Source organism: Spermophilus citellus (genome assembly GCF_964194105.1).
Source record: "Spermophilus citellus genome assembly, chromosome: 17".
Lineage (NCBI taxonomy): Eukaryota > Metazoa > Chordata > Mammalia > Rodentia > Sciuridae > Spermophilus > Spermophilus citellus.
This window is the reverse complement of record NC_138199.1, coordinates 73,421,880-73,449,528: the sequence shown is the minus strand read 5'-3', so window position 1 is coordinate 73,449,528 and position 27,649 is coordinate 73,421,880. Positions and strand designations below refer to the sequence as shown.

Sequence of the window (27,649 nt, the reverse complement as noted above, 5' to 3'; positions counted from 1 at the left end):
AGGGCAGTGAGGAAGAAGGGGCGGGCCGGGCCCGGCGGGGCGGGGACTCGCGACGTCCTGGGACTGCTCTTAGAGCCCAGCCGGCGCTAGAGCTGCGGACAGTGTCGCTTCTGCCAGCACCACTACTGCCTCGTCTCCGACACCGGCCGACACCATGAACCCGGACCTGCGCAGGGAGCGGGCCGCCGCCACCTTCAACCCCGAGCTGATCACACACATCCTGGACGGCAGCCCCGAGAAAACCCGGCGCCGTCGCGAGATCGGTGAGGGCGGCGGGCTGGCCTCCGTTCTCTCGCAAGCAAGGCTGAGACCCCCTCGAAGAGGAGTCGGTGGCGCTGTGGGGCTTCGGGAGAGCTGAGACTCCCACTTGGAGGGACGGCCCATGACAGGGGTTGGGGGTCTCGCCCTTCCCGAGCTGTGCTCGCGATTCAGACCTGCAGTCAATGAAGGAGGGTGGATTTCGCTGGGGGCGCGGTGGCGCACGCCTGTAATCCCAGCTACCCGGGAGGCTCAGGCAGGAGGATCGCAAGTTCGAGGGCAGCCTCAGCAATTTAGCAAGACCCGGTCTCAATTTTTTCTTTAAAAAGGGCCGTGGTGCTGCTCAGTGTCAGACCGACCTTGGGTTCAATCCCCTGTACCGGGGGGCGGGGCTTGGGGAAGAAATGTCTATCTTCCTCTTGATGTCCTTTAACTCCCTTGTAGAGAACCTGATTATGAACGACCCAGACTTCCAGCATGAAGACTATAACTTCCTCACTCGCAGCCAGCGTTACGAGGTGGCTGTCAAGAAGAGTGCTAGCATGGTGAAGAAGCTGAGGGAGTTTGGCATCGCAGATCCTGACGAAATCATGTGGTTTAAAAAGTAAGTATACCTTAGCACAGGGCAAGAATTGTTAGCCCAGACTTGACAGCTGCGGACTCTTTAAGCCTTTTATCATCGTACTTGGCATGTGAAGGCCCACACAGGCATAGTTTCGTGCCTATTGAAAGTTGAACCTGTGGAAAATAATGAGGTTACTTTTGTATCTAAGCTTTTTAGTGAGATGACATGTTTGTAGAATGCGGGTAATAAAAAGAGAGTTTTCATTCTCAAGAATTCAATCTCAAGAATCTTTTATTTTTCAAATTCTTTCACTAGCATCTCAATTTGGAGTGATTTAAATGCAGGAAGAGGTTGCTCTTTCTAAGAAGGAGACCTACTAAATTTCTGAGTTTGGAAAGGTTTTCAGTTGCGAAACCAAATGTTGAAGTATTTTGTAGTAATAGCATTTTATTTTTATAAGATAGTGTAGTTCTTGAGTTTAAAATAATGAGAACTATGAGGATGGAAGAAGAACATTAGTCTAACCTCAGAATGAATGTGAAGTATTCTAAGAACCTAGCATTGTTGAATCTAGTGACAGGTTTAAATGGTTGTCTTGTGCAGAAAAATCTGCCTTGGTCCTAGTGCTGGAGGAGAGTATCTTTTTCTCAGACCACCTGTTTTCATTGCACTTGCTTTGGTTTTTTAATTAGATAAAGAAATATGGGGCTGGGGTTGTAGCTCAGTGGTAGAGCACTTACCTTGCATGCATGAGGTCCTGGGTTCCATCCTCAGCACCACATAAAAATAAATAAATTAAAATAAAGATTGTGTCCATCTACAACTAAAAAAATATTAAAAAAAAAAAAGAAATATGGAGTTTTGGGCTTAACCTAAATTAACACTCCAGTATCAGATTGTTTTGGTCTATAGCATCTCTTACATGTCTCATTTATTTCTGGGAATCTTCTTTTTTAAGTTTCTGTGTTTTAGAGGAACTCCAATATTTTCATCAGTAAAGATTAAATTTGGGGCTGGGAGTGTAGCTCATGGTAGAGGCTTGCCTAGCATATGCACAAGACCCTGGGTTCAATCCACAGCACTGCATAAAAATAAGTGAAAAAGCTGAGTGCAGTGGTGCATACCTGTAATCCCAGTGACTTGGGAGACTGAGGCAGGAGGATTGCAAGTTCAAAGCTAGCCTCCATAATTTGGTGAGGCCATAAGTAGCTTATTGAAACCTTGTCTCAAAATAAAAAATAACTGGGGGTGCAGCTTAGTAGTTAAGTACCCCTCAGTTCAGTCCCTGGTACCAAAAAATAAGTAAGTTAAATTTTGTGAATGTTGTATTTTCAAGAATGAAGATATACCATCCCCAAAAACCAAAATCCTAACATTTTCTCTGATATGCAGATGCTGATTCATAATGGAGTGGGGGTAAGGAAGAATACAATTACTTTAGATTTCATAATGGGGTGAGGGGAGAGGAGGGGTTATGGGGGATGAATTATAGTAGAATGAATCAAGACATAATTATCCTATGTACATATATATAACTATATGATCAGTGGGATTCTACATCATGTATAACCAGAAGAATGAGAAGTTATACCCTGCTATATATGATGTATCAAAGTGCATTCTGTCATGTATACCTAATTTAAAAAAATGATTATATATAAAAACATGAAGATATATGAAACATGTTACAAGTTCTACCTTTGTGTAGTAATGCTCCCCTATACTACTTTCTCTAAGGCATTTAGCATCGATTTTCAACTTGGCTTAGTTATTATGAAGATGAAATCACCTACTCTGGCCCTTAACACTTTGCCCAGAATTCCATTCAATTTGTTTTTCAAAATTTTTTATTTTTGGTAACACAAATTGGAGTATTCACCAATTGCCAATTACTCATTTTTGTTTCTGAGGTTTGTGACTCATGGCTGTGAGGATATTGAGGGAGAGTAAATTCTAAATTGTTACCAAATGACCTGAGATTGAGTTTGTAAACTTTTAAAAATTAGTTAAGATTGTGCACCTCTGTAATCCCAGCTCATGCCTATAATCCCAGAGGCTCAAGAGACTGAGGCAGGAGGACTGCTAGTTTGAGGCCACCCTCAGACTCTGTCTCAAAATAAAAAGGGCAGGAAATGGAGTTCAGTGGTAAAATGCTCCTGGGTTCAATCCCCAGAACCAAAAAAAGAATAGAAATTTGGGGTAGTTTTAGTTTTTTAAGTGGTTGATGTAGCCACTTTCAGAATTGGTGTACATTGTAACTTGGTAGTTTGTGGTGTGTAACCAAACATAAGTGAAGTCACAGGAACTAGAATAAAGTTTTTGTGTTGGCTAAAGAGCCTGTGGACTCCAGTCAGCTATTTTTGTGTATCACTTTTCACCTGAAATATTAAAGTATCAACTTTAACAACCCTTTGGTATCCTCCCAGTGTCCCTAGGCTATGACAGGGAGATCATAAATTAGATTGGAAATTAGTTTCGGCAGTTACTGCCTGAGATCAAATAAGCCAGAGCTCCTATCACAAAATAAAACTTCAAAGAGCCTATTTTGAAGCTGACTTAATATTGGTAAAATACTTTTTTAAGATTTTCCAATTTCAACAAAGAACTGTTTCCTCTAGGCTTTGCTGCTTGGAGAAATGTTTTACTAATCTTTCCTGTAACTTTGTCTTTATGCTGTTTGCTATGAAAAGACAACTGTAAAATATTCTTAAGAGTTATTTAAAATTCTAATGAGGATCAGTTTTTTGTTAACCTTCCTAGGTTTTCAAAGCTGGTTCCCAGTGGCTGTGGGTGCAGCCCAGGGGTAGAGTGCGTGCTCAGCATCTGTGAAGGCCTGAGTTCACCCTAGCACCCCAGAAATAAAAATAAAGAATTAATTAAAGCTGGCTCCTTAAAAACCATTGTCAGATGGAATTAAACATCATTTAACACATTCAGTTTTTAAGTTGTTTTTCAGTACTGAGAATTGAACTCAGGGGTGCACTAATATTCCCTAGCCCCACCCCCTTTTTTTTTTTTCTATTGTGCCGGGGATGGGACTCAGGGCCTTGTGCATGCTGGGCAAGTGCTCTACCACTATGCTATATCCCCAGCCCCACATTTTGTTCTTGAGTTGAATTTTATTTTATTTTTTTAGAGAGGGGGGGGGATTTTAATATTTATTTTTTCAGTTTTCAGCGGACACAACATCTTTGTATGTGGTGCTGAGGATCGAAGCCGGGCCGCACGCATGCCAGGCGTGCGCGCCACTGCTTGAGCCACATCCCCAGCCCTTGAGTTGAATTTTTTTTAAGATATTTATTTATTTATGTATCTTTAGTTTTTTTTAGGTGGATACATTAGTTTGTTTTTATGTGGTGCCGAGGATCGAACCCAGTGCCTCATGCATGCTAGGCGAGTACTCTACCACTGAGCTACCACCCCATCCCTCCTTGAGTTGAATTTTAAATGCCTAGAAACAAAAACATATTTATTTATTTATTTATTTTAAAGAGAGAGAGAGAGAGGAGAGAGAGAGAGAGAATTTTTAATATTTATTTTTTAGTTCTTGGCGGACACAACATCTTTGTTGGTATGTGGTGCTGAGGATCGAACCAGGGCCGCACGCATGCCAGGCGAGCGCACTATCGCTTGAGCCACATCCCCAGGCCCCAAAAACATATTTATTAAGAATGAAAATATTTTATAGTTTTATTTTGTATCCCATATTTTTTATTTTCTCGAATTATTTTGCATTAATGTCATTTTTAAATTTTTTAATATATTTTTAGTTGTATCTTTATTTTATTTATCTTTATTAATTTATTTACCTTTATTTATCTTTATTAAATAGTATCTTTATTTTATTTATTTATTTTTATGTGGTGCTGAGGATCGAACCCAGGACCTCACACGTGCTAGGCAAGCACTCTACCACTGAGCCACCACCCCAGCCCCCATTAGTATCATTTTCAGAGTACTTTACTAAATTATTTGGCCTTTTTGGTTCTCTCATGGAATGTGAGTGCCTTAATAGTTTTACCCAAATTACCATGCCACTTTTTTGTCTTCTCTTTCCTTTTTTTTTTTTTTTTTGGAACTGAGGATTGAATTCAGGGACATTTTACCATTGAGCCACATCCCCAATCTTTTTATTTAATTTTTTTGGGGTGGGGGGGTGCTGGGGATCTAGCCCAGGGCCTTGGGCATGCAAGGCAAGCACTCTACCAACTGAGCTATAGCCCCAGCCCTATTTTTTTAAATTTTGAGACAAGGTCTTGCTAAGTGCTGAGGCTGGCTTCCCTAGTTGCTGGGATTACAGATGTATGCCATGGGTGCCTGGCTCTTCTCTCTTTTTTTCTTGTGGTACTGGGAAGGAACCCAGGGTCTTTTAAGTGCTAAGCATGCATTCTACCATTAAACTACATCCCCTGCACTTTTTAAATTTTATTTTAAGCTGGGCTTAGTAGGTTGTTCAGGCTGACTTTGAATTTGTTGTAATCCTGTATTGGCTTCCTAAGTAGGTAGAATCTCAGGCATGTACCACCATGTCCAGCTACTGCTTTTATTTCTCAGACATTCTATATGTTTGTTTCTTTATATATTTATGAAAGGAAATGGGAAGGGTATAATTACTGGTTGGTTTTAGAGGTAGAATGCTTGAGATGTGGTATATTTTCCGCATTATTGAACTTGCATAATAAAGGAGTAAACTGCTGCTTAACTAGAGTACTTAGAAATAAACTTCCCTGTTCTGCATATTCTTAATCCTCCTATTTTCCTCCAATGTTTGGGCTAAAAGGCATATTACTAGTTTGGGGCTTTGTTTTTGTTTGTTTCTCTATTTGCTTATTAAGACGTTGGCTAGCCAGTCATTTCTTGGATATTTGGCAGTGTTTATCCCTAGCATTCCTGAAATGTGATTTTCTACCCTAAGCTTATGACTGAAACCATTGGCGCAGAGAAAACATTTTTTACTGATGCTAACCAGCAACCTCTATTCACTTTTACACGACTTTGGGTACATTCCTTCTAGTGGGATGTGTAAGAATTATATCACTGGTTAAATAGAAGTATTAGTATCTAGTCAGGTGAGGTAGCACATTTTTGTAATCCCAGTGACTTGGGAGGCTGAGGCAGGAAAATTGCAGCCTCAGCAACTTAGCAAGGCCCTAGCATCTTAGTGAGACCCTGCCTCAAAATATAAAAAGGAATGGGTATGTGACTCAGCAGCAGAGCACTCTAGGGTTTAATTGCCAGTACCTAAAAGTAATAATAATAATAATAATAATATCTAAGAGCATCTATCCAGAGAGTGGTTGATTTCTAATTGGTTTATGATTTGAATAATATAGAAAACAATGAGATAATTTGAGCAGTATTTACTTAGAAAATAGAAAAATAAGAGGGTATTTTGTGTTTTCGGTTGCTTCTGTTAAGGAAGTAGGATGGCTTCAGGGCTTCCCTAGAGTGGACCCGCAGCTTACTCTTTGATGCCTTGTTCATACTCTGTTCCTAGACAGGCTGAGATATACTGCCTTCCTAGTCATTCATTGAGAACACATGAAGATCAGTAAGATAATATGTATTTTGTATTTTAAGCTCTTAGGATGTGTCAAAGTACAAAATACACCCCTAGAAAATCTACAAGTCATCATAACCAAAACATACTAGTATGTGTAATTTGTATTTTGACTATTTCATGGATTTGTATTATGAGAAGATAGATGAGGGCTGAATTCAGTGTGATGTAGAGTTCCCTTAATCTGGGGTAATATTCATTGGCCTTTGGGTAAGTTTTTAACCTGTACACATGACCTATTGCCCATCTATGAACCCTGGGGACTTTTAGACATCTTTAATTCTGTTCTGGAATATACATTTACTCTCTGGTATATTTGCTTAGATCATTTTGGGAAAGATAGTTTAAATTATTCTTAAGATCTTTTGTTAACAGTTCTGCAAGTCAGTGTTCTATGGAGTTTCTTTTGATGTTCAAAACAAACTAGTAAAACCTGAAAGTAATGCAAAAACAAATAAAACTAAAAAAAAAAAAAGTTCAACTCATCAAATCAGCGAATAACACCAACAAAACCAATTGTTTGGGATTAAGTGTAGAATTTAAAAAGGAATTCTGGGGTCTGGGGGTGTGTGTGGCTCTTGTTAAGTCTTTGCTTAGCATAGTGAGGCCCTAGCTTCAATCCCTAGCACCAGAATTATGACCCTGAAATTATCAGAGGGAGAGAGAGATACCACCAGATCCTTATGTTGACTTTTTAGGTAATAAAATAGTAAAATTGACATTTAATTTAATAAGAAAGGGATTTCAGTTTTCCTGACCTTCATCCTAAGGGATAAGGTTGTTAGGATTGGGTGATAGGGATGCAGTTTCTAGAGTAAGGCTGAGATCCTTTTCTTTTCTCTCCTGTAGACTACAATTGGTCAATTTTGTGGAACCTGTGGGCCTCAATTACTCCATGTTTATTCCTACCTTGCTGAATCAGGGCACCACTGCTCAGCAAGAGAAATGGCTGCACTCATCTAAAGAACTCCAGATAATTGGCACCTACGCCCAGACGGAAATGGGTCACGGTTAGTCCACATCTGAGGGTCCGCGGTAATCCACCTCAGGACTTCACTTAAAAGTGACTCCTGCCATTTTATTTTTATTTTTTTCTGCTGCTAGATGTTTTGGATTTTATTTTTAAATTGTTACTTAAAAATTTGGCTTCTCTTTTTCTCCTAGGTTATTTATTTTCCCCTAAATTGGCCCAAAACTCTGGCCTGTTTACATCCTTCAGTGTTATTTCTTAAAACCTTTTATCATTGTCCTGTGAACAAGTGCTAAGCAGTTTGGAAAGCTGTGGTTTAAAGGTATCAAAGCACACTGTTATGTTGGTGCATTTATTAAAAACTTTGGAAATTCTTCAGAGGGTTAGTAATATTTGGAATATGTCTCTCTGCTTTAAGAAAATTAGATGTGGATTTTAATGGATACAGGGTGATGGCAGGTAAACGTCTTACTCTTCCGTTGATCAGTAGCAACCCTGTAGTTAGGAGAAAAATTGCATGGTTCTCTTCATCTGACTCCAACAGTCTTTACATATATTTTTCCATACATATCTGTGGACCCTGTATTGCCAGTAATTCTTAAATTGTTCCTAAATGCCTGACTACTTTCAGTAATCTGAAAAGTAGTCATCTTAATGTGAAATAGGTTCATGTCATAGATAAAGCCACTGGCAGGTTTGAGTGTTTTGAATTTGAGCCTGCTCAGTCTCATCTCACTGTGAAAATGGAAGGGAAGGTGGAAGGGCTGTAAGAATCAGGAAAACTTGACTTTGTGTTTAATTTTTAATTGGCTACTCTTTGATTTATGACTTGGTTTAAGGAAAGTGTTAGTTATCAGAATACCTCCATGGGGACTGCAGATTCTGTTCACATTACAAGCTCCTTACTAAACACTCAAGACGTTGGTGTCAGGATACCAATCCTGAAATTAGAATCAAAGATTTCCTGAGGAAAGAAAGATAACATTCTTTATACAGTCTTCCTCTCTCTGAGAGAGAGAGAGAAAGAGAGAGAGTGTATGTGTGTGTGTCCGTGCATGCATGAATGCTTATAATCTTGAAGTAGCTTTGTGGTACAAACCCTTTTTTTTGTTTTCATATATATCACTTTAGCATTTAATTGACTTAATAGCATCCTTCATAAGTGACATAAGATGTGAAATATCCTGAGGCTAATGGATCTCTCTTTCTCTAATTGGTTTACTACTTCTGCCTCTACAAAGTACATTGCAAATGTGTATTTGCCCTCAATTTCAAAGAGAGGGAGAAAGAAATAAAGACTTGAACTTCACTGATTTGAGAACAGAAATTGGGCTAAGATTCTATGTTGTTCTATTTACATTTGCTACATTTTCTTTCCTATATTGCTTCCAAATAAGTATTTTCTTATGTTTAAACGGATTTTGTATTAATCTCTGTAGTTTACTTTAGAATAGTGTTGTGAGATTAAGTTTTGTTTCTTGCTGGGATGTTATTAATTTATATTGATGTTTTATGTTGACTTCTATTCTTTTCTAAGTAAACCAGTTACTTTGTTGGTTAATTTGTATCACAGGACAGTATTACCTCATATAGAGTAGGTAAGCCTAGCATGGTGGTTCACACCTGTGTCTTGGAGGTTGAGGAAGTGTACTCTGGGCTCAATCCCCACTACCAAAAAACAAGCAAGCAATAAAAAGTTTGTCAGCATCAGGGAGGTGGCAGTCTAGTTACCTGCAGAAAGAGTTCATTACCACTTTATCTCTTCTCCCACAGCATGTCCTCCCTCTTCTAAAAACATGCCAGAAAACTCGAACACACTTGCTCTGTGGGATTATGAGTCTTAATTAAAGGCTGAGGCCAGAACCAAGGGGGCTGTCTTACCTGGGGTTCTGGGATTGAAGGGACAGCCTGTGGAAGCTGGTCCAGCATTACCATCCTGACCACACATATATCTTTAGACCACAAGTGGGTAGTATGTTCTTTAAAAAAAAAAAAAAAAAAAAAAAAAAAAAAATATATATATATATATATATATATATATATATATATAAATTTTTTATTTGTTCTAATTAGTTATACATGACTGTAGGATGCATTTTGACATAAATGGAATATAACTTATCATTCTTCTGGTTGTGCATGGTATAGAATTACGCCTCGTGTCAGATATGCATGTAGGGTAATAATGTCTGATTCATTCTACTAGTATATTAGTTCTTCATTGATCTCTCTCTCTTTTTTTTTTAGAGGAGTGAGAGAGAGAGAATTTTTAATATTTATATTTTAGTTCTCGGTGAACACAACATCTTTGTTGGTATGTGGTGCTGAGGATGGAACCCGGGCTGCACGCATCCCAGGCGAGTGCGCTACCGCTTGAGCCACATCCCCAGCCCTTCATTGATCTCTTCATGGGGATTCTTTTTGCCTTGTTTTCTTTTCTTTTAAAGAGAGAGAGAGAGAATTTCAATATTCTTTTTTTTTTTTTTTAAAGAGAGAGAATTTTTTTTAAAAATATTTATTTATTTAGTTCTCGGCAGACAACAACATCTTTGTATGTGGTGCTGAGGATCGAACCCGGGCCGCACTCATGCCAGGCGAGCGCGCTACCTCTTGAGCCACATCCCCAGCCCTTGCCTTATTTTCTTTCTTTCTTTCTTTTTTTTGGGTACAAGGTATTGAACTCAGGGGCACTCGACCACTGAGCCACATCCTCAGCCCTATTTTGTATTTTTTACTTAGAGACAGGGTCTCACTGAATTGCTTAGAGCCTCGCCATTGCTGAGGCTGACTTTGAACTCAAAATCTTCTTGTCTCAGCCTCCCTTGCCACTGGAATTACAGGTGTGTGCCACCGCTCCCAGCTTTGTCTTGTTTTCTATTATTATTTTAGGAATGTAGAACTTTATGATGTTGCAGTATCTGCAAATTTCCACTGTTAATACTTTTTTTTTTTTAAGAGAGAGAATTTTTTTTTTTTAATATCTATTTTTTAGTTTTCGGCAGACACAACATCTTTGTTGGTATGTGGTGCTGAGGATCGAACCTGGGCCGAATGCATGCCAGGGGAGCGAGCTACCGCTTGAGCCACATCCCCAGCCCTGTTAATACTTTTTTCATGACTTTTTTTTTTTTTTTTTTCATGGTATTGGGGGGATTGAATTCAGGGCCTTGTACCTGGTAGGCAAGCACTGCCACTGAGGTACATCCCTAGCTCTTTTAATTTCATTTGGGGATAGGGTCTTGCTAGGTTGCCTAAGTTGTCTTGCTAAATTGGCCTCTAGCTTGCAATCCTTCTTAATCCTCCTGAGTAGCTGAGATTACAGGTGCATGTCATCATGCCTGGCTTATTGATACTTAAATATTAAATAAAGCACCTTTTTTCCTTTGAAAGTAAAGACCAGTAGTGAACTTGATTTTTGTAAGTCACTACTCTTTCCTTGCCTTTTCACTACTTTCTCTCCACATGCTAGATAGTCTTCTGTTCTCTTTTTCCCACATGATTCTCTTTTTGTTGATTCTCCTATGAGATTTTTTCCTCTGGGTATTTAGGTCATTCCAATTTCCCCACCATTATTGATAATAATATAAACTTTATAAAGATCTATATTCTATGCTGGGGATATAATTCAGTGGTAGAGTGCCTGGGTTTGATTGCCAGCACCACACATGCAAAACAGTATTCTTTGGAGTTTTATCTTTGGAATATCTTTCTCAGAAATGAATTACTGCTTTGAAGGGAATGAACATTTTCTAGTTTTTATTGCATGCATAGTTTGAGACTTTTCCTAAAACAACAGAACAATGTACAATATATATTTTTTTAAATATTTGTTTTTTAGTTGTAGGTGGACACAGTGTCTTTATTTTACTTATGTGATGCTGAGGATCAAACCCAGTACCTCATGCATGGTAGGCAAGTGCTCTACCTCTGAGCTACAACCCCAGCCCGATTTACCATATCTTTAGCAACTTCTTTTTAAAAATTTTTTAGTTATAGATGGACACAATATCTTTATTTTATTTATTTTTATGTGGTGCTGAGGATTGAACCCTTGTCCCACCCGTGCGAGGCCAGTGCTCTACCACTGAGCCACAATCCCAGCCCTCATTGCTGTTTTTTAATATAGTTTTAAATCTGATAGGATAAGGCTCCTATTTTTACCTCAAAATACATGTTTGAGTAAAAAAGAAATAACATTTATTTGGTCTTTTGTTGTTATTGTTGTTATTTGGTACTGGAGATTGAACACAGGTGCACTTAATCACTGAGCCATATCTCCAGCCCTTTTTATTTTTTATTTTGAGACAGATTCTCACTAATTTGTTAGGGCCTTGCTAAATTGCTGAGACTGGCTTTGAACTTTCGATCTCCTGCCTCAGTCTTCCAAGCCACTGGGATTACAGGTGTGTGCTACTGCACCTGGCAAGTATTGTTTTTTCCTTAAATATAAATCTTATAATACCCTGAGTTAAGTTGCTTAACAAATTTTCCATATTTTGTTATTTAAAAAAAATTTTTTATTAGTTGTAGTTGGACACACTACCTTCATTTTATTTAATTATTTATTTATTTTTATGGGAGTGCTGAGGATCGAACCCAGTGCCTCATACATGCCAGGCACTCTACTGCTGAGCCACAACCTGTATTTTGTTATTTTTTATAAATTGTCTTTCTCTTTTCATTCATTTCCATATGAATGAACCTAATGAATAAGAATTCAGTAGATTTTTTTTCCACTCTGTTTGTAGTCTTAAAGATTTTCTCAGTTGATAATTTGCTGTATTTTGTTGTTTTTGTTGATTTCAGAATTATAATCATGCTATCCATAGAGATGCTATTTTTATTTTTATTTTTTTCGTGTATTAAGCTATTTTCCTCTTAGTATTGGTTTCCATCCTGGTAGCTTGTAGGAGAGACCTGGAAAGGCTGTTTGGTGTACGGTGTAAAAAGAACTGACTCTAGTGCTTCTCTCAGTATAATCTTGGTACTTTGTTGTTTTTTGTTTTCTCATTTCTTGTATTATTGGAGATTGAATCCAGGCCTCATGCATGAGCACTGTACCACTGAGCTATACTCCCTTCCAACTCCCTTCCAAAATTTTGTTTTGAGACAGTGTCTCGCTATAAGTTGTCCACACTGGCCTTGGACTTGTTATTCTCCTGCTTTAGCTTCTTTTTTTTTATGATTTTTTTTTTTAAAGAGAGAGTGAGAGGGGCTGGGGATGTGGCTCAAGCGGTAGCGTACTTGCCTGGCATGCGTGCGGCCCGGGTTCGATCCTCAGCACCACATACCAACAAAGATGCTGTGTCTGCCAAAAAACTGAAATTTATATATATATATATATATATATATATATATATATATATATATATATATATAAAAGAGAGAGTGAGAGAGAGAGAGAGAATTTTTAATATTTATCTTTTTTAGTTCTCGGCAGACACAACATCTTTGTTGGTATGTGGTGCTGAGGATCGAACTCGGGCCGCACGCATGCCAGGCGAGCGCGCTACTGCTTGAGCCACATCCCGAGCCCTGCTTTAGCTTCTTAAATAGCTGGGATTACAGCAGTGCACCACCAACCTCAGCTGGTGTTTTTTAATTTTATGATAAATTAGTTAAGAGAAATATGTAATCATTATACCAAATCAACTTTTTACAACAAACACTTGGTTTGAGTCAAAAAACCCATCACTTTCTCCTTGTAGCATTTCTAAATTTTATCTACTTCTGAATCATATTTTAATGAGAAACATTTTTTAACCAAAAGTGTTCTTCAGTTTCTGATTGTAGTAGTTGTACCCGCTGCCTTACATGTATTCCATGGTGGCCCTCGGTGCTCAGTGTTACTCCATAGCACACCACACAGGTGCACCCCTTGAGTCTGATGAGGGCTCCCTTGTGGCCTTGCCTTCACCAAGAATCACTGATTTCTAGTAACACAAAATAGCCTCCCATGACAATACTGAAAGGCTGCTCCCAGGTTTCAGTGCCAGTGGAAGGAGCTAAGTTGCTTAATAAAATTTCAATATTTTGTTACTTTTATACAAAATATTTTTCTCTTTTTTGGGGTTTCATATGAATGATCCTAATAGATAAGAATTCAATTGATTTTCCCCTCACCCAACTTATAGCCCTTCTCCTATACTGGGGATTGAACCCAGGGATGCTTTAGCACTGAGCTATATCCAGGCTTTTTTTTATTTTTTGAGACAGAGTCTCACCTAAGTTGCTGAGGCTTGCCTCAAACTTACAGTCCTCCTGCCTCACCCTCCCAAGTCTCTGGGATATTTACTGGTGTGTGCCATACATTCTTTGATTTTTATGTGGTTGGTTAGCTAAAAGCCCATCTACTTGATTGCAAGTCATTGATCAGGCTTTGTCTGAGCAATGGGACATCATTATTTTCCTACTTACCTTAGAACAAACTGAGAAATTTAAAACCTGAAATATTGTGTAAGCTCATTTCTAAGATAATTAAGTAGAATAATAGCTACAATATATAGTTGATTAATTGGGAGCTGGAGATGAAACAGAATGCTAGTGACTTGAAGCACACAGAGGCATATAGAACTGTTCCTGTTCTTAGAAAGAAATCTGAGACACAAACTTTTAAGTGGAACAAAATGACCACAGAAGTGATTTAAGACTAAAACCAAGATGTTTATAATCATTGGTGATAATTCCTGAATAATCATAATGGAACGCTTGTTATGCATGGATCTGTAATTTGTGATTATTGTAGTCTGCACTAGAAATTGCATGTCTTTTTGATTATTGAAATTATTGGGATGAAGAGCACTGTCAATTTTTGTATTAATTTGTATTTCAGGTGGGCCAAAATATCCCAACCTAGAAGCATTATTAAAATTGCATCTAGGAAAAACTTGAGTGGGGAGGAATCATATTGTTACTCTGAGGGAATTGCAGTTTTCTCCTGTTTCTCTTCCATCAGAGTAGTCTCATTCTACTTAAATTCTCCATTCCATACAACCTTTTCAAATTTTTTGTTAACTTTGATTTAATTGCTGGACTGGAGTGGTACCTTGTACATGTGGCTTTGTGCTGCATGGACTTGGGGATTGGCAGCTATCCCTACTATACTCCTTGCCAATTTAAGAAAGGTGGTGATTTCCTGCGAGTTGTGAAGTAATACAGAAAGCAGCAGTGCTCCCATCCTTGTGAAGTGCACATGACTAATTCATACTTACCCAAGGTTTTTTTTTTTTTTTTCCCTCCTCCTTCCCTCACTCTATCTGTTCAAATTGATGGTTCTTTCACACCTGATGGTGCTTCTTTCAAATGCCCGTCCTTGGTATTTCTCCGAAGCTTTGTGCACCGAGGGCGACCTGAGCCTTTGGATCTTCACTTGGGCATGTTCCTACCCACCTTGCTTCACCAGGCCACTGCGGAACAGCAGGAGCGTTTCTTCATGCCCGCCTGGAATTTGGAGATCACTGGCACTTATGCCCAGACAGAGATGGGTCATGGTACAGTGTGTTCAGTCTACCTTCTGGGTGGGGTGGGCTTCTGCCAGCTGGGCAGGTATGGAGTGCCCATCTCCTGTTAGGAATGGCACATCAGCCAACTACGAGCTATTTAAAAGAGCTCCTTCTGCAGAGTCCAGGTTTGGACATAGGTAATGATTTGGTCATGGAAATTAAAGTGATGTTATCATTGTGATTTTCTGATTAATTTTTTTATGGTTCCCATTCAAAAGGTCAAGAATGACAAATTAAGCCTTATTTACTAAATGATTTTTCAAGTTCATTCATGTTGTATAGAATCTACACATAGAATTTGAACCCATGTATTTTCTTTGTTACTATCTGATTACTGCTGATACCCTAATGCACCTTTGCAGATCCCAGAAGTACATATTTAATTGTATGTATGTTCTTTGGCTTGCATGAGGGAAATGAGTATCTTAGTATAATAAAAATTTGCAACATTTTATGCCTTGAAGTTATTTATATTTTGATTCAGTAAATCCAGAAAAGTTCTGAAGGTGGCTTGACCAGAAAAATTAAAAGATAAGCTGTACTTTCAGGCTGTTGGCTTCAGACTTGGTATATAGCACCTTTCTTTATTTTCCACCCTCATCTGCCCTGCTTCATGAACCTAAATGGGGCTGAAGGTAGTAGCTGTTCCTCTTATTTGTTCTGAATTGGTGTCTCTTTTGCCATTTATTTAGTTCTTCCTACTTTTTTTCTGCTCTGAGATTTCAGGAAACCTACTGTATTGCCTCTTAATTCCTTAATTCTGTAGAGTTGCCTTTTACTACTCAGTGCTGAATAGTAGTTTACAGGATTTTATAAGAGGCACAGCAAAGTAATTCAGTTCCTTGTGCATTTGAAAACATTTTGTCTTTATCTGTTCTGTTTAGTATATTTTTGTTTTTTTCTGTGAAAGTTTCTTTGGTGAAAGGAATATAAGTGCCTGGGTTCTTGACTCCCCTACAGGGGAAGACTGAATTGCACGTAAACTAGCCATTTCTGTTACTCGTCTTGAAAATTTTGAAATATTTTAGTTTAAGCATTCAGTAAGATCTGGCATTATCCAAGTAGTTTGGTAGAAGGTCCTCAGTATTTGCTTAGTAGAGTTTAATTAGAGTGTCACCAGGGACATTTTTCTATGGTTCTTTTCAAAGAATTTTAGCTTTTTTTTTTTTTTTTTTTTTTTTTTTTTTTTGTGGTGCTGGAGATCGAACCCAGGGTCTTGTGCATGTGAGGCAAGCACTCTATCAACTAAGCTATATCCCCAGTCCACAATTTTAGCATATTTGTATTAGACTTTAAAACACAAGTTCCCATCGTATCTTTAGTAAAACATGAAACTAAGAACTCTTCCCCTGTCGTACTTGTGGCCCAGCTAGGATTTTAAAAGTCTCTTTAAGGCCTTTTTCTTCAATGAATATACCTTTTTAAGTTCTTATTTTCCATCCTAGCAATCATTCTGAAATAAATTATCAATTTACAAAAAAAAAAAAAAAAACTTTAGCTGTCTGTTCCTGTCACTTATTATCTCATTTTCAGTAATAAGTAGCTCCAGGATGTTGAAGTGGTGTGGTAAACACAGTACACATCGTGGAAATTTGCATAGTTGAAACTCATTGATGGGTTTAAAAGGACAGTAAACTTCCCTGGTAGGATCATACATTACAATCTTAGGAAAATACAGTTCCAAGCTTCCTTTGCATTTTCTTTTGGTTGGTCTAAAGAAATGTTACAAATTAACTAAATCAGATGTAAAAATGGAACATGCATGATATATACCTTTTCAGCCTATAGAAAACTGTCTGATAGAATGGGAAATTAATTATCAACCATTTGTACTCATCTACAAATGTATTGTTGTTAGGGTTTGCTTTTCTCTGAGATACTAGAGCTATGAACTGGGCAGGAAGTTTTACCCTGCACCACTATTTTTTCACATGTTTATCCAAAGGAAATGTAATTTTTCCATAGGAACTCATCTTCGAGGCTTGGAAACCACTGCCACGTATGACCCCAAAACCCAAGAGTTCATTCTCAACAGTCCTACGGTGACCTCCATTAAGTGGTGGCCTGGTGGGCGTAAGTGAATTTTTTAGCATTTATTGGATATTTTGAAGATTTGTAATGAGATTATATGTGCAATGTAGACCTTATGTGAGAATATCATTTTGAAATGCAGAAAAAAAAATTTAAGTCTTTAAACTATTCATAACTTCCTTTCGTGTTACATATTATATATATTTATACATCTTAGCACAGAAATGACTATTATGCTGTTTGTCTTAGTTTTTCATCAGATGTTCCCACATATTACCATACTTTCCATCATCATCATTTAAAGTAACTTAATATTGGGCTGGGGTTGTGGCTCAGTGGCGGAGCGCTCACCTAGCTCATGTGAGGCCCTGGGTTCAATCCTCAGCACCTCATAAAAATAAATAAATATATATATCATATCTTTACGTAAAACATGAAACTAATGTCCAGCTACAACTAAAAAAAAAAATTAAAAAATAAATAAAATAACATTATCTTACCAAACAGTTGAGTATTTTTAAAATTTTTATTATACATTTTTTTTTTTTTTTTTTAAGTACTGGAAGTTGAACCGAGGAATGCTTTACCATGAAGCCACATCCCCAGTTCTTTTTATTTCTTTAAATTTTGAAACAGGGTCTTGCTAAGTTGCTGAGGTTGGCTTTAAACTTGGGATCCTCCTGCTTCAGCCCCTTAGCTGTTTTTAGTATTTTTCATTCTGAATTATTATCTTGGGATGTATAGGTCAGATGGCATCAATGGTTGAAGGATTTTATTATTCACATTATTTTTGCTGTGTGACATTATATTTTGATATGAAGAAAACTAGAATGCAAAAGAATGAATATTATCTCTGGAAGTGCTATAATTAATTAATTTTACATTTGTAGTTGTAAATGGACACAATACCCTTTAGTTTATCATGTGGTACTGAGGATTGAACCCAGCATGTCACGTGTGCTAAGCAAGCCCTCTACCACTGAGCTACAAACCCAGAAAAGAAGTAATTTAAATTAACATTATGATGGTTATCCTAAAATTTTCTTTATGTAAATACGTGAGAAATAAGTAGAATAAAGCTGTTTTTATTTTTTATTTTTTTAGAGAGAGAATTTTTTAATATTTATTTTTTCGGTGGACACAACGTCTTTATTTTTATGTGGTGCTGAGGATCAAACCCAGTGCCCTATGCATGCCAGGTGAGCATGCTACCGCTTCAGCCATGTCCCCAGCCCCATAAAGCTGTTTTTTTTTTTGTTTTTTTTTTAAAGAGAGAGTGAGAGAGGAGAGAGAGAGAGAGAGAGAATTTTTTTTTTTTTAATATTTATTTTTTAGTTCTCGGCAGACACAACATCTTTGTTGGTATGTGGTGCTGAGGATCGAACCCGGGCCGCACGCATGCCAGGCGAGCGCGCTACCGCTTGAGCCACATCCCCAGCCCCCATAAAGCTGTTTTTACTTTTTTTTTTTTAAAGAGAGAGAGAGGATTTTTTTTAATATTTATTTTTTAGTTTTCGGCGGACACAACATCTTTGTTTATATGTGGTGCTGAGGATCGAACCTAGGCCGCATGCATGCCAGGCGAGTGCGCTACCGCTTGAGCCACATCCCTAGCCCCCATAAAGCTGTTTTTAAATGAAGAATTGCTTTGCCAAAATTTAATAAATTTTAATAACTGAACTTAAGTGACTTCTTTCTGAAAACTAGTTGGAAGACTGTCTTAAAAAAGGCTGTCTGGGGCTGGGGCTGGGGCTCAGTGGTAGAGTACTTGCCTAGCATGTGTGAGGCACTGAGTTTGATCCTCAGCAGCACATACAAATAAATAAAATAAAGGTCCATCAACAACTAAAAAATATTTTAAAAAATGGGGGCTGTCTAGACAACTTGCTCTGGCTTATGTTAATTTTACACACTGTTGTCCACTCTTCTGTTTGTACCTTTTAAAAATATAAGAGCATCTGCCTGCTCACTGTCTCCTGTTCTCTTTGATATTGCAGTCGGGAAGACTTCAAATCATGCTATAGTTCTTGCCCAACTCTTTACTCAGGGGAAGTGCTATGGATTACATGCCTTCATCGTACCTATTCGTGAAATTGGGACCCACAAGCCCTTGCCAGGTAAGGAATGTTCATTGGATGTCAAGGTGAAAATTAAACTGAGCCCTTGCCTTGCAAAAAGGGTAAGGCACAACTAAACAGGAGGCAGGAAGTTGCATTAGGGATTCAAGAATCTCATGTCTTTCTGTCATCTGCTATAGGTATTACTGTTGGAGACATTGGCCCCAAATTTGGTTATGAAGAGATGGACAATGGCTACCTAAAGATGGACAACTATCGTATTCCCAGAGAAAATATGCTGATGAAATATGCCCAGGTATATTTAGCTAGATAACAGGGCCCAGGATGCCCAGCATGGGGGTGTAATGGCTACTGATAACCATTGGTAACCATGGGCTAGAATAATATGTTTTTATAAAGTGATGATGTTTTTATTTTTGATGCTTCTTTTATTGTGGCAGTGAAATCAGGAGCAGTCGACAGGGGTGAAGAACATAACCTAGTTTTTAAACTCTGGTTCTTAAACTTTTACATGCTTTAGAACGATCCAGAGGACTGGTTAAAACGCAGGCCTTGCCCCCAAAATTTCTGGTTTAGTGAGTCAGTGTAGGCACTGAGGTGTACTGTTTCAGACAAGTTTCCTGGTCATTGCTGATGCTGCTGTTCCAGGAACATCACTTGGAAAACCATTAAACTACCACTGGGCTCACAGAAGGAAGCATCAGTTCCATATTGTTCTTCCAGGTGAAACCTGATGGCACATATGTGAAACCTCTGAGTGACAAGCTGACCTATGGGACCATGGTGTTCGTCAGGTCCTTCCTTGTGGGAGAAGCAGCTCGGTCTCTGTCCAAGGCCTGCACCATTGCCATCCGCTACAGCGCTGTGAGGCATCAGTCTGAAATCAAGCCAGGGTGAGGATAGCATCTGAGATGGTGTAGTACTGATATTGAGATATCAGAATTAAATATGAGTAGAGAAGATTCATTAGCTGTGAAAAATTAGCTAGGGTGGCTGGGCACAATGGCCCATAGCTATATTCGCAATTACTCAGGAGGCTGAGGCAGGAGGATTGCAAGTTTAAGGCCAGCCTGGGCAACTTAGTAAGACCCTGCATGAGACCTTGGACTCAGTCCCCAGTACAAACAAACAACAACAACAAAAATATAGAGTAGCAGTGTACTAGGCCTTTTACTTAGTATCTAGACTTCCTTGTTTTGAGAGGAAAGATGAGAATAACCATCTTACTGCTGCCCCCCACCTTAGGGTTGGGTATCTGACCCAAGGTGTCAAGCGTTTTAAGCCAGATTTTACCACTGAACAATATCTTGAGCCCGCCTTATTATTTTTTAGCCTTCCAAGTAAATAGAAATGATGTTATTTGAAGTATTATAAAGGATATGTTCAAAACACTGAAATCAGTATGAAAGTAAGTAATGTAACCATTACTGATAATGGTTACAAGTTGTATATAATGGAAGTAGCATTAAACTTGATTCCCTTAAGAATAAAGAAACTGAAGCTGGAGAGTATAGCTCAGTGGTAGAGCACTTGCCCAGCATGTATGAGACCCTGGGTTTGAACCCCAGGGCTGCAGAAAGAGTCCAATGAGAGCTGGGCGTGGTGGCACATGCCTATAATCTCAGCAGCTCAGGATGCTAAGGCAAGAGGATCATGAATTCAAAGCCAGCCTCAGCCACTCAGTGAGACCCTGTCTCTAAATAAAATACTAAAAAGGGCTGGGGATGTGGCTCAGTGGTTGACTGCCCCTGAGTTCGTTCCTCAGTACAAAAAAAAAAAAAAAAAAAAGGCCAATAAGAGCAGATCTTGGGGCTGGGGTTGTGGCACAGTGGTAGAGCGCTTGCCTTGCACATGTGAGGCCCTGGGTTCGATCCTCAGCACCACATAAAAATAAATAACAAAATAAAGAAAATTAGAGGGCTGGGGATGTAGCTCAAGCGGTAGTGCGCTCGCCTGGCATGCATGCGGCCCGGGTTCGATCCTCAGCACCACATACCAACAAAGATGTTGTGTCCGCCGAGAACTAAAAAAATAAATAAATATTAAAAATTCTCTCTCTCTCTCTCTCTCCTCTCTCACTCTCTCTTTAAAAAAAAAGAAAATTCGAAAAAGAGAGAAAGAGAGCAGACCTTTATTAATTCTTAACACTTCAGAATATTTATCTCTATGTATTTGGTCTTCTCCAAGATTGTGGTCAAAATAGCTGATTCACCATATGGAATGCTGGACCTTGTTGGCATCCCGTTCCTTTTATGAGGTTATTTAGCTTTGGTTTTGTGTGTTGCCCAAGAAGCGTGGTTTCCTTAGTCATACTGGAAAGACTAGGATGGATGGGACTTTTGCACCTATAAGATTTTGTCCATCTGTGGTGGTACAGAAAAGAAGCTAAGGGCATGGTCTTACAGAACCAAAGAAACTAGATTTAAGTTGAGGATCTGCCACTCATTAGCTGTGTGACTTCTGATTCTTAACCTATTTCTTATGTGTAAAATGAAGATAACGACAGCTATTTTGCAGGGTCTTTATGAGGATAAATAAGTGATTCAAGAGTGTTTAGACCAGAACCTGGCACATGGCAATTTCTGATTAAGCATTTATTTATTACTTTTTTTCTTTGTCTATGTAATTTAGTGAACCAGAACCACAGATTTTGGATTTTCAAACCCAGCAGTATAAACTCTTTCCACTTCTGGCTACTGCCTATGCCTTCCAGTTTGTAGGCGCATACATGAAGGAAACCTACCATCGGATTAACGAGGGCATCGGCCAGGGAGATCTGAGTGAGCTGCCTGAGGTACATGTTGAGTCTCATTTACTAGTGGGTGCCCTTCCGTTTCACATTTTTTTAAAAAACAACTGTGTTTGTTTGTTTGTTTGTTTCTTGGTGCTGGAGATTGAACCCAGGGCCTTGTACATGCAAGGCAAGCACTCTACCAACTGAGCTATATCCCCAGCCTCTGTTTCACATTTGCCTGTTGGGAAATGTCCAGAAGAAACTACACGGGGTGTTTTCTGAAAAGAATGACGTATTCTTGGTACTTAAACTGATTGAAAGTGGGTCAGATACAAAGATGATTTTAACTTTTTGGGTTTTGTTTTTAAGTATCATAAGTATTGAACCACAGTGGTCATTTGTCAGTCAAGGGAACATGAAAAGGGGTGACTTTTGCTAAGTCAAATGTTCAGAAGTGAGTGTGAGAGTGTTATTAATTCGGGCCGGTCAGCTGACTGCTGCTTCACTTAATTTGGAGAGCAACCGACGGGTTAGAGAAAGGTGTGTGTTATCTCATTGGAACACAGACACTGAGCACCATAGGTGTTCTTACGGACTGTGCTTGTCCCCCAGCTTCATGCCCTCACTGCTGGGCTTAAAGCTTTCACCACCTGGACGGCAAACGCTGCTATTGAAGAGTGTCGGATGGCTTGTGGTGGTCATGGCTATTCTCATAGCAGTGGTATTCCAAATATCTATGTCACTTTCACCCCAGCCTGTACCTTCGAAGGAGAAAACACTGTCATGATGCTACAGACAGCCAGGTGAGAACTGAATTCACGATGTCTCCTATTGGTTTGAGTCCTTTCCATGGGTTCCTGTTGCCATGCTTTCTCACGCATGTGCATGTATATTTGTTTGCAAAAGACATAGTTTGGCACCTGTCTTGACTCACTGTTTTTATCTGTGGTCAGTCTAGCAGGTCTGAAACATCTGTCACGTGGTGCAGTCTGTTTCAGGAGTGGGGTTACTAAAAGTACATCTACTGGTGATTTTAGGTTCTTGATGAAAAGCTATGACCACGTGCACTCAGGAGAGCTGGTGTGTGGCATGGTGTCCTACTTGAATGACCTGCCCAGTCAGCGCATCCAGCCACAGCAGGTGGCAGTCTGGCCAACTGTGGTGGATATCAACAGTCCAGACAGCCTGACAGAAGCATACAAGCTTCGTGCAGCCAGGTGAGCTCACCCCTGGAAGCTCAAAGACCCAGCTGTGGGGTCTTCTGGGCAGGGTAGATTAGAGAAGGCATGAGTACTGTGGATCATTTCCTCAGCTCTCCACTTTTCCTTCATTTCCTTAAAAGACTAGTGGACATTGCTGCGAAAAATCTTCGAAATGAAATGAGTCACAGGAAAAGCAAGGAGGTAGCATGGAACCTAACTTCTGTTGACCTTGTTCGAGCAAGTGAGGTTAGTAGTAGTTCTCTCCCCTCCCTCTGCCCACCCCACTTTTCTTTATTGGCCTGGTTGCTGTGTATTGGGGTCTTCCCCAAGGTCCCCACACACTGTTTTCTTTTTTGTCTAGGCACATTGCCACTATGTGGTAGTTAAGCTCTTTTCTGAAAAACTCCTCAAAATTCAAGATAAATCCATCCAAGCTGTTTTAAGGAACCTATGTCTTTTGTATTGTCTGTATGGAATAAGTCAGAAGGCAGGGGATTTCCTTCAGGTAAGAATTCTTTAAGTAGAAAAATAATTATTATCTATTATAGTTTTTTGTATATAAACCTCTGTCCACATACATATTTTTATGTATTTATTTTGGTTTACTTTAGGGGAACATCATGACAGGGTCTCAGATTACCCAAGTGAATCAGCGTATAATGGAGTTGCTCACTATAATTCGCCCCAATGCTGTTGCTTTGGTTGATGCATTTGATTTTAAGGATGTGACGCTGGGCTCTGTTCTTGGCCGTTACGATGGGAATGTGTATGAAAACTTATTTGAGTGGGCCAAGAAATCCCCACTGAACCAAACAGAGGTAAGAAACACATTCTTTCTGCCTTCTGAAGTTCTTCATTTATTTTTTTGTAGGGCTAGAGATGGAACCCAGGGTCTCATGCATGCTAGCAAGGCAAGCACTAGGTCACTGAGACACACTCCCAGCCCACTGAAGTTCTTTTTTTCAGTATGAGGTAGAAAAGGCCTCTGGAAAGCCCAAAAGCACTGTGGCCACTTTATTTGAGCAACAGATTCAGAAAGGAACTGGTTTACTCCCACAATAAACAGGGTTTTAATTTCCTTGAATATTTAATAACTAATTGAACACTTTATTTTGAGACAGAATCTTGCTAAATTGCCAAGAACTTACAATCCTTCTGTCTTGGCCTTCCGAGTCCATATCTGCTCAATTTGACTCAGGTTTTTTTTTTTCTTCCTAATTTGAATCTGAATCCAAGTGAAGCCCAGATAACTTCTCATTAAAAGTAGGCTATTTACATGGCAATATGGCAAGGTTGTAACAGTATTTCTGCCCTCTCCTTTCTCTACAGGTCCATGAATCTTACCACAAGCACCTGAAGCCACTGCAGTCCAAGCTCTGAAGTGTGAGAAGGACAAGTTACGGTGGCTCCAGAAAGCAGCTGTGTGCATCTCTCTCTCCTACCCAAGGCACACATCTGTGCAGAATCTTTATCACATTCATATAGCTGTAGAACAAATGATAAATTGGCCCTTTTTCTCTTTTTATAAATGAAGAAAATAATGAACAGATTTCAGAGATTAAATTGAAAAAAGTGCAATTAACACTGAAAGAGACTTCTCAAGCATTCAGAAAAAACTAAAGAAATGGCAGTGTGACTTCCATTTGTAATGCTGCTGATCCCCGTTAGGTCATGACTTTTGATAATTAGAATTTATCTACTAAGTACTTAATTATTTTTTGAATTTTAATTGCTAATCACTGGAATCATGGGCTATTTAAGTGTGTTTAAGCAAAAGTACTTTTTAAGTGGGGCAAAATCCTTCCAAGCTTTCCTGCTAGATGACCTGTTGCTCCTACTAGGACTGGCTAAAAAGTAGGACTGAAGAAGTGGGATGGGGAAAGGAATAATAGAAAACCTAATGCGAGTGAATGTGTGCTTCTTTCCTTTGCTGATGTGTTGCTCCCTTCTGACCCACATTAGCATTTCCAAGAGGCCTCTTTGTCTTACTAGTTAAGAATTCATCACCACTATGACTCTTTTTTGTCCTCAGCTTCTTGGGAAGGAATAGATAGCAAAGTTATGGGCATTGCTGGGGCCTCAGTCAGTGTGTTCATCTTCTCCCTCCCTCCCTCCCTCCCTCCCTCTTGCATTCCTCTGAAAGAGGTACTGAAGAAGGGAGGAAAACATTCCTTAGTAGAGTACATATAGGCAGAATCTGCATGCAGCTGTGGCACTGCTGTAGTTTTGGTGACCTTATTAACTAGATTTCCTGGGACAATCCAGATTTTGTGTTCTGTCTTCTAGGCATAAGCCATTAAAATACTTGGAGGCTACTAAGTGTTTGGCATTAGAAAAATAAATGAAAATTTCACTTAGGTCACCACTTATACCCAGAAAAACCCTTTGATACAAACCATGTGTTCTGATTTTTGTTTAGAAAATATAATTGAAACGACTAAAGGGTAAATGAAAATTCCATAGATTGTTTCCTATTATCTGGTTTTGTTGTATGTTTCAAGGAGCTTTATATGAGTTGCTAAATTGTTCTTCCAGTTGAAATCTAATTTGCACAATCATTCTGTATTTAAAGGTTAAACATATGGGCTGGGGATGTGGCTCAAGCGGTAGCGCGCTCGCCTGGCATGCGTGTGGCCCGGGTTTGATCCTCAGCACCACATACAAACAAAGATGATGTATCCGCCGAGAACTAAAAAATAAATATTTGAAAAAATTTAAAAAATAAAAATAAAGGTTAAACATATACCTTTTAATGAAATTTTTTTTAAAATCAATGTTAAAAAATATCACTTGATTTTTTTTTTTCTTTTCTTTTTTCAATACTGGGTATTGAACACAGGGGCTCTCTACACTGAGCTACATTCCCAGCTCTCTTCATTTTTATTTTATTTTTAGGCAGTATCTTGCTAAATTGCTGAGGTTGGCCTCACTTGAAACCTCCTACCTCAGCCTCCCAAGTAACTGGGATTATAGGCATGGGCACTGTGCTAACCACTTAATCTTTTTTTTTTTTTTTTTAAGGCTTTTTGTGATCCCTTACTCATGAAAAAGTTTCTAGGACAGTTTCTGATAATAAATTCAATGGAAACAATTTCCTTCTATGAACCTGACATATAATTTGTCCCACGGGAGCTGGTAATATGAGTGAGACTTTTAGGTTACAACAGAAATACTGTCTATTGACACAGCCTTAATTTTTTCTCTCTGAGAACTGATAATTGTGTTACGATTGAAGAGTTGCACTGTCACTCATTGGCTGTATATTGACAATTCAGATTCTGGAAAATTAAGAAATGAATTATATGACTCCATATTAACCTGTTAAATGTAGAATTGCCAGGCATGTTGCATGCCTGTAATCCCAGCTACTGGGGAGGCTGAGGCAGGAGAATTGCAGGTTCATTTGCTCAAGAAACTTAGCAAGTTCCTGTCTTGCTAAGTTTTTAAAAAATATTTTTAAAAATAATAAAATGAGGGGCTGGGGATGTGGCTCAAGCGGTAGCGCGCTCGCCTGGCATGCGTGCGACCCGGGTTCGATCCTCAGCACCACATACCAACAAAGATGTTGTGTCCGCCGAGAACTAAAAAATAAATATTAAAAATTCTCTCACTCTCTCTTTTAAAATAATAAGAAAATGAAAAGGGCTGGGGATATAGCTCAGAGGAGGCACTTGCTTAGCATGTGCAAGGCCCTAGGTTCAGTTCCTAGCAAACACAAAAAAGGAGTTAATATCAGAATTAGTGTTAAAATGCTGTATTCACAGGTGAACATTTATAGGCAGCATTTTATGGTGTCTGAACTGACCCACCTAATCCAGCTACATAGAGCTGGGATCAGTCTTAGCAGATTTCAGAGATTGTGGGCCCACAAAGTCATCTTCATTCAGCATCTTGAGTTTTATTTTAAAACTAACTATGACATTTGATACTAGTATTTTTCTTAATATTGGAATGTTTTTGTCTTGAACTTTGTGCAATGTAATCAAAGATTAAAAATATAGTAAAATCTCTGATTTGTACTATTGGAAAAGCATGCCATACAAATATGTTTAACTTATGAAGAAATTTTAAATGTAGGTTTGTAAGTTCCTGGTAATGCTAAGAATGAGCAAGAAAGGAGCAATGACTGAACAAGTAGCAGATGTAAATGAATATTATTAATGAGATTTTTCTACTAGATAATACTAAACCTTTTTTAAAAATGAAATTTTGACGCTAACTGGATATTTGTTATTTTAAATGGATGGAAATTGAACTTCTTCCTCATTTATTGCCCCAATAGATGAATGCCAAGGTATTTCAATGTTTGGACATTAGTGACCTCCAAGCACAGTTGAGTCCTTGCTTTGGCATCACATATACTAAAATTGGAACTATATAAGTTAGTATGGCCCCTATGCAAGGACGACACAAACTTGTGAAGTGTTCCATATTAAAAAAAAAAAAAAAAAGTTGGTCCCAAGCCTTTGTGGCCTTTAATCTTAAGGACATTTGCTTAATTATGATATTAATTATGTTCACATGATTTCAGGTTCCACATATCTGCAGGCATTTTATAGTTCCTAAAGCTAACATGTTAGGTCTTAATTCTTCATATAATGCTTTGGAGAAATACAACTCTCCATCATCCTGGAATTCTCTGGGATCAGTAAGTCTTTGGACAATTGCTGCTCAGTTTCTTCCCCCCCCCCCCTTTTTCTGAGTTCTTCCCATCCATCTTATTAGGAAGGAAGTGAATTAGTTGCACAT

At 38.7% G+C, this 27,649-nt stretch overlaps 1 protein-coding gene across 4 annotated transcripts; it reads left to right on the top strand.

Annotated features, from left to right (window-relative positions):
• The first annotated feature begins 132 nt into the window (after positions 1-132).
• Positions 133-25,034, top strand: ACOX1 (acyl-CoA oxidase 1). 4 transcript variants are annotated; one of them, XM_081271057.1, is made up of 14 exons: positions 133-263; positions 703-862; positions 14,683-14,843; positions 16,821-16,928; positions 18,884-19,003; positions 19,144-19,259; positions 19,688-19,857; positions 21,596-21,758; positions 22,311-22,501; positions 22,736-22,915; positions 23,041-23,146; positions 23,262-23,405; positions 23,512-23,718; positions 24,230-25,034. In XM_081271057.1, exons 1-14 carry the CDS (start codon positions 155-157, stop codon positions 24,278-24,280), a joined length of 1,986 nt encoding a protein of 661 aa, XP_081127183.1. In that variant the 5' UTR covers positions 133-154; the 3' UTR covers positions 24,281-25,034. The 4 variants fall into 4 exon arrangements, with proteins under 4 accessions (XP_081127183.1, XP_081127186.1, XP_081127185.1 ...); XM_081271060.1 differs by lacking the exon at positions 14,683-14,843 and adding an exon at positions 7,233-7,393; XM_081271059.1 differs by lacking the exons at positions 133-263; positions 703-862 and adding an exon at positions 7,264-7,393.
• The last annotated feature ends 2,615 nt before the right edge of the window (positions 25,035-27,649 follow it).